This window comes from Tripterygium wilfordii, chromosome 2, assembly GCF_013401445.1.
Source record: "Tripterygium wilfordii isolate XIE 37 chromosome 2, ASM1340144v1, whole genome shotgun sequence".
Taxonomy (NCBI): Eukaryota; Viridiplantae; Streptophyta; class Magnoliopsida; order Celastrales; family Celastraceae; genus Tripterygium; species Tripterygium wilfordii.
Window position 1 is genome coordinate 4,250,285 of NC_052233.1, and position 10,733 is coordinate 4,261,017.

The 10,733-nt window shown below is 39.9% G+C and overlaps 1 protein-coding gene across 1 annotated transcript; it reads right to left on the reverse strand.

The window, feature by feature from the left end:
• Positions 1-3,765: 3,765 nt before the first annotated feature.
• LOC120016044 (inactive protein kinase SELMODRAFT_444075-like) lies at positions 3,766-9,754 on the reverse strand. Its single transcript, XM_038868622.1, is given in 13 exon segments — positions 3,766-4,036; positions 4,039-4,138; positions 4,140-4,228; positions 4,756-4,905; positions 5,168-5,315; positions 5,422-5,498; positions 5,738-5,898; positions 6,370-7,376; positions 7,480-7,574; positions 7,679-7,833; positions 8,296-8,531; positions 8,764-9,228; positions 9,439-9,754. Coding segments are annotated over 11 exon segments (2,220 nt in total). The 5' UTR covers positions 8,480-8,531; positions 8,764-9,228; positions 9,439-9,754; the 3' UTR covers positions 3,766-3,982.
• Positions 9,755-10,733: the final 979 nt, after the last annotated feature.

Consider the following 10,733-nt stretch of genomic DNA (forward strand, 5'->3'; position numbering starts at 1 on the left):
AGGGTTTGTGGGGTTTCCTCAACCTCACCGGGTATTACCGTAAATTTATAAAAAAGTATGCTCAATTAGCGGCCCCTCTCCATCTTTTGCTGCAGAAAGATGGCTTTTTATGGGATGAAAAAACCAACCTTGCATTTCAGAAAATGAAGGCAGTGGTAACTAACCCCCCGGTTCTGTCTCTACCAGATTTCAATTCTCCCTTTGTCATTGAGTGTGATGCATCTGGGGTGGGGGTTTGTGTTGTATTACTACAAGCTGGTCACCCGATATCTTTTTTTAGTGCTGCTTTGAAAGGAAAGGCACTACACTTATCGGCATATGAAAAAGAACTTTTAGCGCTGGTCCAGGGAGTCCAGAAGTGGAGACCCTACCTCCTTGGCCATCATTTTACTGTCCAAACTGACCATTTTAGTCTCAAATATTTACTGGAACAGCCCATTGGCACACCCTTCCAACAGAAGTGGATGGTGAAATTATTGGGCTATGATTTCTCTATCGATTATAAGAAGGGATCAACAAACACTGTGGCAAGGTTAGCATTGATGAGCCTACACAGGTTCACCCGAGAGTCGAGTTAAATGCAACAACAATGGTGCCGAGTGATGAGGATTCAGGGGCAGTAGCTATTCTTGGTGCAAAGGGTCCGAGCACAGTTGTTGAGTGTGGAGCTGCTTTATATGTTGATGCCAGAGCTGGTAAGGGGGAATTGTGTGCTGCCAGTGATACTAGGAGCAATCTGAAAATTATTAATAGTCATGGCGATTTATCAGTGACCACTATTATGGCTTTCATGGCTCTCTCAATTGCCACTACAGATTTTTTGGATAAAGTTAAAGCATCTTATACTCATGATGGGGGGATTGGAAAGATTATGGGGGAGTTCGTAGCAGGAGCTCCACAATATAAAAATTTCTCCTTGTGGGAGGGCATAGTGTATTACAAAACAAGGAGAATATATCTGGGTCAAGAATTGAAAGTGATCAAATTATTACTCCACCATGTCCACGATTCACCCACGACGGGACATAAGGGTTTCTCTAAGACTTATCATCGAATTAAGAGAGATTTCTTTTGGAAGGGGATGAAAACAACTATCAAGAATTATGTGAAAGAGCGTGGGATTTGTCAATAGACGAAGTACTTGAATACACACCCTCCAGGGCTATTACAACCACTACCTAGTCCTCAAGTTATATGGGAAGAGGTTAATATGGATTTTATAGAGGGTTTACCTCACTCTTTTGGTCTGTCAGTCATTATGGTGGTTGTGGACCGGTTGCCCAAGTATGATCACTTCATGGCTCTTAGTCATCCTTTTACAACGGCGGGGGTGGCTTAAGTTCATTTTGATCATGTGTTTAAACTTTATGGTCTACCAAAGAAGTTTGTGTCGGATAGGGATCCTATCTTTACAAGCACGTTTTGGAAGACACTTTGGAAGTTACAGGGGACTGAGTTATGTATGTCAACGGTATATCACCCTGAATCGGATGGTCAAACTGAGTCTATCAACAAAAGTGTGGAGCAGTACCTTAGGTGATATGCGGGTGGGGATCCTAAAAGCTGGTATGAGTGGTTAACCTTGGCGGAGTTTTGTTATAATACTAGTAACCACTCTAGCACTCAATTGTCTCCATTTGAAGTGGTGTACGGCATCTCACCACCCACTCTTCTAAGTTATGTTCCTGGAACTACCCTGGTGGACAGTGTAGACAATCATTTGAAGGCTCGAGAGGAGGTATTGTTGACCCTTAAGCATCAGTTGAAGAAGAGCCAAAACTCACAAAAGAAATTTGCTTATAGGAAGAGGAAGCATATGGAGTTTGAGGTAGGGGACCTTGTTTATTTGAAACTACAACCATATCGCCAATTGTTGGTTGTCCAGAGACGGAATCTCAAGTTAGCTCCCAGGTATTATGGGCCTTATAAAATTCTGGAGAAAATTGGTAGTGTAGCCTACAAGTTGCAACTGCCACCCATGTCCAAGATACACCCAGTTTTCCACGTGTCACAGCTGAAGAAACACTTAGGTGTAGCTGCCTCAGCAACTATCAATTTACCGCCTGTTTCTACAGATGGAGAAATGCTGCCTATGCCAGCAGAAGTGCTAAACAAGAGATTGATCAAAAATGAAAATCATGTGGCTGCTGAGTTGCTAATTAGGTGGGAGGGACAGACGTCCATGGATGCTACTTGGATACCCTATCCAGAGCTGCTGTCTAAATATCCTAACCTTGTGGGCAAGGTCTTTTGAAGGGGAGGGACTTGTCATGAACCTGGGTTCGGCTCATGGCAGTGTCTAAGTCTGTCGTTGGTGTTGGTGTTGGTTTTGGGCGCCCATTTGTGCTCTTGTTTGTGGGCTGGGTTGTTATGCCGTGTTTTCCTTTCTCGCTAGAGTTTTGGTGCCGTTGGATCTACCTTTGAAGGGTCTAGATTCTGTGGCTGCTTGATATAAGTAGTTGTTTCTTTCTTAGGGTTGATCATCGAAGAACTAGATTATGTTGTTGTTTTTCTTTAACGTTATTGTACTAAGGACTCTGGTTCTCAAGGGGAATCCTTCCTCTGGTGGAATCGTGTTTCCACTTATCCTTTTATCATCTATTCTAGTTTCAGTGCAAGAGTGTGTTACCTATTGTCGGTCATTCTTCTCTTTTGTGAGTGTGGAGTTCCAGGTTCCTTACAGGTGGAGCGGAGAAAGATTGGTAGTTTAGTTTAGGATAGATGAGGACTATTTGCACCACAGGGTTAGCTAAGAACACCCTAAAATCACAAAAAAATCTCTATCTAATAATACCCCAGCTAACCCTACCACTTCTCATTTCCCTCCTTCCCTTCACTCTCCATCTTCCTTTACAACCCAGACCCATCAAATTAGTATCTCCATCGAATGCTTCGAGGGGTTCGGGTTTGTCACAAAGACCGGTGCTTCACCATATCTTCGCCGCCAGCACGCTCGAACGACGATTACATGGAGGCTTCAAGCGCATGATTTTGTTAGGGTTTGAGCTTCTACTGTTTTGATTTTTTTGCGCACAAATTTTCAAGATTTGTATTCTTGGTTTGGAGTAATGGCCGCCAAACTCATATGGATGAAGCAAAAGCCGAAGAGGCCAAGCTCAAGAGTGAGGCGGAGAAGGCAGCTGCGGCAAAAGCCGCTTTTGAGGCCACATTTAAGGATGTGCAGAAGAATGAGAAAGCAGAGTGAGAGAAGCAAGAATTACTTAAAACTGTTTTTTTTTTAATTTTGTTATTTTTTATTTTCTTTAATCTCAGCCATTGGTGAGATCCAACGGCTGAAATTATGGGGTGCAAACTGTAAAATTGGGAAAAAACTGAAATTGGGGTTACTCATAAATGTTATGTTTTTTACTGGGATTTATTTAGAAAGTGACGTTCTTAGTTAAATAGGGGGTGTAAATAGTCCTCATCTTAGGATATTCGGTGTGACTTAATTAATATATATGAAAGGATAATTTGGGGATGTCAATGTTTGTATTTTACAAATTTTGAGGTGTATTAAGTACGTTTGTGTCCAATTTTGTTTACAAATAGCGGCTCCCATGTAGTATTTACATCCAAGGCCGAACTCCTCAGCCTAAGTTGAGCCTTATAAGCTATAAGAAGAAAGTCACGGCCCGTTATCAGCAATTGTATAGACAGCAAATGATAATAGGCTTGTTTGCGCTACATTCAGGCATTTTTCCTGCGGCTTTGGAAAAGCAAAACATGATTCAAAAAACAAAATGTCCATTGGACACCACAGGATGGTTGGGGAAGCAGAGAGCAACCGAGATATAAGCACCAACTTCATGTGGCTACTTCAATCGTTTAACCATAACTATTTTCGACAATACTTTGGGACATTACAATTTCATATCATACCAAAAGAATCCCCTGCTATTCTATACAGAAACAACTGATACGCATTCAATTGATATGTGGTAGACAGAGGGTTAGATACTTAGATCCTTAAAACTCGATTTCACAAAAATGGAGCCTCGGCTATGGCTTTTTGCCTCTCCCAGAAAGCTGGATTTACTGATTTAGTGCGTCAAGAGAGTGCTTCCCACCAAAACCCTCACATACCTTGTCTGAGAGTAGGCCACAGTGATGCTTCTGTTGTTGGGCATATTCTGCCTATCCGTCCACTATGGCTTCCCACATTACAACCCGGTGTTGACATGTGACTTGTATCCATCCCCATATCACCTTCCAGTATGCGCAGAACCTGTGATAGAAACAGTAAACAAGAAAACTTGGTCTCAATTTAACAAACCACATATTAAAAACTACTCCCAAAACCAAAGAAACTGTTCAAGAAAATCCTATTTCCAGTAGGTGCTGCCTGTCACAAGAGGTAAACCTTCAACAATGCCTATCGTGATATATTTGATAAGATCAAATGATTTCCAACCAGAACATACAAATCTCTCATTTACTTCAAAACATTAGTCATTAGCCTTAGAATTAAGTTTCACCTCATGAAGTGTTTCAGACCTCCAAATTCTTCTAAATTTAATGATGTTCCAATAGCAGAATCGAAGTAAACTTTTATCTGCAACCGAAGAAAATATATGCCATTGCCATGCATTTAAAGAACTAGAAAAAAATAACATTTGCACTGCAACTCTATCAAGCCGGCCATCGGGTTACAGCCTACAAGGTTCTTACATTGTGAGTTTTCTAATATGACAAACATACTGCCATATACAGGGTGTCTTTCAAAACAAGTTTCAGCTAATAATTTTTCCTCACCTGTGACATTCGAGGCCTACAATGAGGATCCCGTCGTATGCATAGTAATGCTGCATGAAGCATGCAATAGGCCTCATGTTCAGAATAGCAATTTCCAAGACGTGGATCTATCAGTTCATCTATTGCATTTTCTTCCAGAAGAGGTCGTGCCTATGCCAGATCCAGAAAGAATAAAAACAATAAACGAAGAAAGTAGAGTAGATACATAGCAAAATATATCATGGACATCACAGCAACAATTCCTGAGGATAATGAACAACTGGAATAACTAGCTCCCTTGTTTTATATGGTATGAATGCATATCTCAGCAATGTGCTTATTTTACCACAAAAAGGCATATTTACTGCTAATAATGAACATTGAAAGCTCACAATAGCTCAGCGGGTATTCAAGTATAATTCTTAAAGCATACCCATTCAGTGAGACACTGCTGGCCCTTTGGCCGATTAAGGTCCACTGCTTTTCGCCCCGTAACAAGCTCAACCAAAACCACCCCAAAGGAATAGACATCAGCTTTTTCTGTAATTTGACCACACTGAATGTATTCGGGAGCAAGATACCTACATAACATCAGATGTCTCAATGTTTGGTTCCCCCATTGTCTGCTTAAGATCACACTCAAAAGCCAAATCATCTAGAAAGCAAAATCCTCTATTAACAACTTACCCAAATGTTCCAATTACTCTCGTTTCCACACCGGTGTCGCCATCTGGTTGCCACCTGGCAAGGCCAAAATCCCCAACCTAGCAAAACAAGATCTAAATCAAGATCTTGATACCATGATAACTGGAATACATATTTAAATACTTTTAAAGCACAACATTTAAAGATAATTTCAACTTCACTTAAAACTATAATAACTTTTAAAAAAAAACACTAGAAGAGACCTCTGAAAATCTTGTTGATGCTGTAAGGATGCAATTCCAACATTTTGACATGATAAACTTTCAATTTCAAAAGAATATGAAGACATCTAAATTACCAGTGGCTCAAAATCATGGGTGATGAGGATGTTGTTTGGTCGCATGTCACGGTGGACAATGCAGCCTACTCTGCATTCTTCGTGAAGATAACGCAAACCTCGAGCAGCTCCTACAGCAATCTTCTGGCGTGCTGACCATTCCAACGCTTCTTGAACACATCCTGAAGCATTACGTGGTCCTTTGTAAATATTAAGCCCAAATGTTTATTCAGCGATCATTTTAATGCAATGTTATAAATTTTTTTAAAAGAAAAAAAAAAAACTTATAGGGTAGGTTACTAAGACAATAGGGGGTCTAGGTCATGTCCTGAAAGACAGCTTATTTTATACACAAATAAGATCGTTCAAATTTTTACTGTATGTTCTGGGGAGTCTTACAAATGCAATGGAAGAAACAGCTTTGAATCACCATTGGTAATCCCTGCTTGGGAAGCAAAAAACACTGCTAAAGATAACAATTATAGAACTCAAAAGAGCTATAGGACTAAATGCACATGAAAATACGACCAATTAGACAATGCATCCCACCTACAGGAAAACATTTGAAACAACAAATGGAACTGGTCATTGCAACTGCATTTTAGGTGCACCAGCATTAGAAAAGTGTGGCATGTAAAGAAGAGGAAAGTTACCATAAAGGTGAGAGTCCAGTGATCCATTGCATATGTATTCATAAACCAGTAACCTTCTTTTGTCCTCAATGCAATATCCAATCAGCATAACAACATTTCGATGCTGGGCACAACTCAGGACTTCCACTTCTGAGCAAAATTCAATATCTCCCTGAGAACTAGCCAATTTATGCTGTTTGACAGCAATTGCCTGGCCATCAGGTAGTACCCCTCTGTGAACAGACCCAAAGCCACCTTCTGCCAAGAAATTAGCTTGCGAAAACCCACCAGTAGCAAGCTGCAGCTCAGCATAGCTGAACCACCTTGGGGGCTTCTCAAAAATAGGTGCCTTATGTTGACATATTGAACATAACGGAGGTGGTCCAGGAGGCACATTTCTGCATAGCGAAATTGCATCTCTGACATTTCCACTGAAATCCGGGTCACTCATGTACTTTGACATTCCTACTCCAGCTTTTGCTGTTGATGCTTGAGCTCTATCATTGCTTCTTTTTGAGCTTCCTTCTATGAGTTGTGACGATAGAAGATGAGAACTGAGAAGTTCTCCAGTCCAAGGTTGGAACCTCATACTTGCAGATGATGTAGAAAAACTTTCATTGTCTGAGTCTGAACTAGAGTCATAAACCTCTTTAGTTTCCTTTGTCAGATATAACTCCTCTTTCTTCAGATCTCCATTCATTTCTGAGAGGAAAAATGGTGAAGTTCCAGGATCCGAGCTCGATAATGATGAAGTTCCAGCTTCAGTAGCAGTAAATGGTGTCCCTGGCTCTGGACTGCTAGTTGGAGTCACTACGGGCCCTTGAATAGAATCTGGAGAACCACTTTTTTCTTGGGGATTCTTATCAGAAGCTTCATCTGATTCTGATGGCAACGGACTGACAACTTCAATTTCCTTCCTACGTGATCCAACCAAATTTAAGCGGAGAACTTTTGGCTGGGTACTCTTCATAACCACTACGTTACATTGTAGCTCTTCCATGCAGCGTTTTTCCTCATGTTTGAGCTGCCTGCAAAGTAAACAAGCAACTTTCTTTAATTTTAGAGTATGACAATGATTTGCAGACCAAGAAAGATCTTATACATATGAATTACAATAAGGGAGACCATTACTTGTCTAATACAACCCAACTAGCTTGAGCTTTCTTAGCTTCTGCAGCTACAGCCCCAGAAGGTGATCCAGAAACAATTTTGATTCTGATGTTTATCTGTGAAGCACAACAGATTACCACACACAGCAATGACTCCTGAGAAACAAAAAAGTGCGAAATGGATTGAACATAGATAAAAATAAACAAATCAAGGCAAATACTTTGTTTGGATCATGAACATCATGAAGCTGAAGGATCATCTGGGAGCAGGAGTCTGTAATATCACACTTCTGATCAGAAGTTGTTCCTGATTGAGATTTTCGGTGGCCACTGGCACAGTCCCCAGCAAATCTTGGGAAACCCCACAATTTACTACCTGTAGCATAGGTAAAAACCAGTAATTGTCAGCATCTTAATCACCAACAACAAGATAATTCTTAAACCTCAAGTACCCAAAATTGTTTGAACAATGAAATTTTCCAAGCTTGGGTAAAAATAGTTTCTTAAACTAATTAGAATAAATTCTGTTTCCCAAAAATGACAATGAAGTAAAGTAATGAATTATAACAAGGCCAAGGACATCCACTATATAGAGTTGAGTCAAAACACCAAGAAAACATGATAAAAACATAACAAATGCAGTCACAAGGGATAAGAGAAAAGCAACATATTGTAAGAAAGAAGTACATAACAGATGTTGAAATTTAAAAGGAACCATTTGCGGATTTACCAACAAAGGTTTGAATGTAAAAGGAACTATTTACCAATTACCAGTTCATCAACTGCATATTCTTCCAGCAAAGTAGCATGAATCAACAAGGGGAAATTACAAGGTTACCCGAATTATGCGAGGGGACAACGACAAGAAGCGTAATGCAGTCCCCAGGTTGCACAACATGAGTCAAAGCCCAAACCAAAGCAGTCTTAGGGATCTCTTTCGATGCCTTAACAGCAACAACAACCTTTTCAGCCCCATCCGATCCTCCTTTCTCTTGCTTCCCTCGCTTCTGATCTCTACTCATTAGCGCTACAAAGTTGTATCAATCTTTTCCTTAACAATTCAGCAGATCAGATCTGCAGCAACCATCAATACAATGTTATTGCAGAGACACACACACAAGAATTGTTTCTTGAGGACACAATTAAAAACACTTGCATAAAAGGACATATACCACAGACAACCAAACTATTCCAATTCAGTCGTAGCATGGGAGACCAACAACATCAAAATGACAGGACCCTTTTCACCAATTGGCATCAACTCCACAAGAATCAATACAAAAAACTCCCAAAGCATCTGCAATACCTGAGAAATCTAGCGAGTGTGGAGACAACCAAGAGCAAACATCCGGGAGATCCAGCTACAATATTGGCTCAGAAAGCAAGATATTGATTCATCTCTACTCAACTGTGCTAAAATTCGACTTACTAAAAGACAGGGTCAGTAGAAATTGAAAAAGACACGAGACCAAAATTAGATATTAACACGAGAAAATCTATTCTGGGTCGTCCAACAGGACCAGCAGCAGTCCTTTTGAGCCTTCAATCACAAAGTCAAAGCAGTGGAAGAAACAGCTTGAAACGGTGAAACTTGGGATCCAACTCATAACCCAGATGTGGTATTGCGTAAAATTGATTCTGGTAGCTCTGCGTCCGGATAAAACCAATCAAATCATCCACATAGATAAGTGTACTACTGGGCAGGTTCCTTCATATTAACTTCAACATAGTCCATACGCACCCCTCTACTTCAATCGTCAGAGATCAAACCCTGTTCAAGGATTACCAAAAATCAAGATAATATAAGAATCGCCACCATATCCAAGTCTCCTAAACATTGAAACCGTGAAATCGTCCACAGATTTTTGGAGCACAATAAAAAAAAGTAATATAAAAATTAAATGAAAAACAAAGCAACATTCAAGAAAGGGATCTGGATACAGTTTTAGTTGATTGGTTTGTGGGCACATAGTTCGCAAACCTTCCATATAATGCGTGACTCTGCTTCAAGCAACACAAAAAACTCACAAGGAACTGCTTTCAAACAACACTTTCTGAATAGTTTGGAACTCCAAAATTGTGCTTCTGCCTCGCTTTTACATCAAAACAACCATACAAATGAGAGAACGCGAAATGGGAAACAAAATGATTTCTGGGTTTGCAAATTTGTAGATAAAACAAAATCTCTATCTGCGAAATGTGTGCGAAGTCTTTGTCTCTCTGTCTTTCAAAAAGGGTTAGCACTTAGCAGAGAGAAATTTCAAAAACCTGTTGTATCCGCTTTGGGGTGAGTGAGGTCAATACAGACAAAACTGTTCTTTTATGTACCAGATTTTCTTGCTACGTCTTCAACACTACTGTGCACTGATTGTGAATTGCGATTAGGGCACTTTAATGGTTTAGGGTAATGTCCCCAACAAAATTAATCTTGGATCTCATCTCTATTAAATAAAAAAATCAAGTCAAACACGTATTCTAATACAGATACATCAGCAAAACACGAATTTCTATACACTTTCTCTTCCCACATACTTTCTCTTTCCACCCAACCCAACAACATTCCATTCCTCCATATTATCCACAACAAAACTACACCAAGACACCAAATATCATTACATCCACATTAACAAAACACTTCTTCCAATACAGCCACATAAGCAAAACACGTTTTACAATACAGCCACATCAACAAAAGACAACATCTTTGTTGGCTCAATAATTGTCTACCATTGCAAGTGCCCTTACCATTGTCCGGTTGTGTTGCAGCTTTGCACCTCGATTCGAGTGAGTTAATTGGGACTCTGGGTACCTGCTGTGTTGACAATGTATCATCGCACCATCCAATCTGTTTTTCAAATTTAAAAAATAATGTATATGAGTATATCTCACACGGTTCAACACATCATATGATAGTGTTTTACATTACAGAAAATTTTAGCGTAATGTCACTGCAAGTACCCCGATTTGGTTAATTGGCCTCCATTGTTGCGAATATTTTCGTAATCATAACCGGAGGAGGTTTTTTTGCAAAAGAACGCAGTTGTTATTTCGGTTGCATTTAGTGGAGCGTTTGGATTGATTTTCAATATTAACGAGTTGTTTGGTGAATTAAAAACTGATATAGATGGAAAAGCTATGGAAATAGAGTATTATCTTAAACAATGGCATTAATGCCACCTAGATCTAGGATGCCAGCAAATCACCTTATTTGGTGCAGTAGTTCCGCAGAACCAAACAAGTACTTAGTAAAATATCATTTGTCGCCTCTTCGTCATC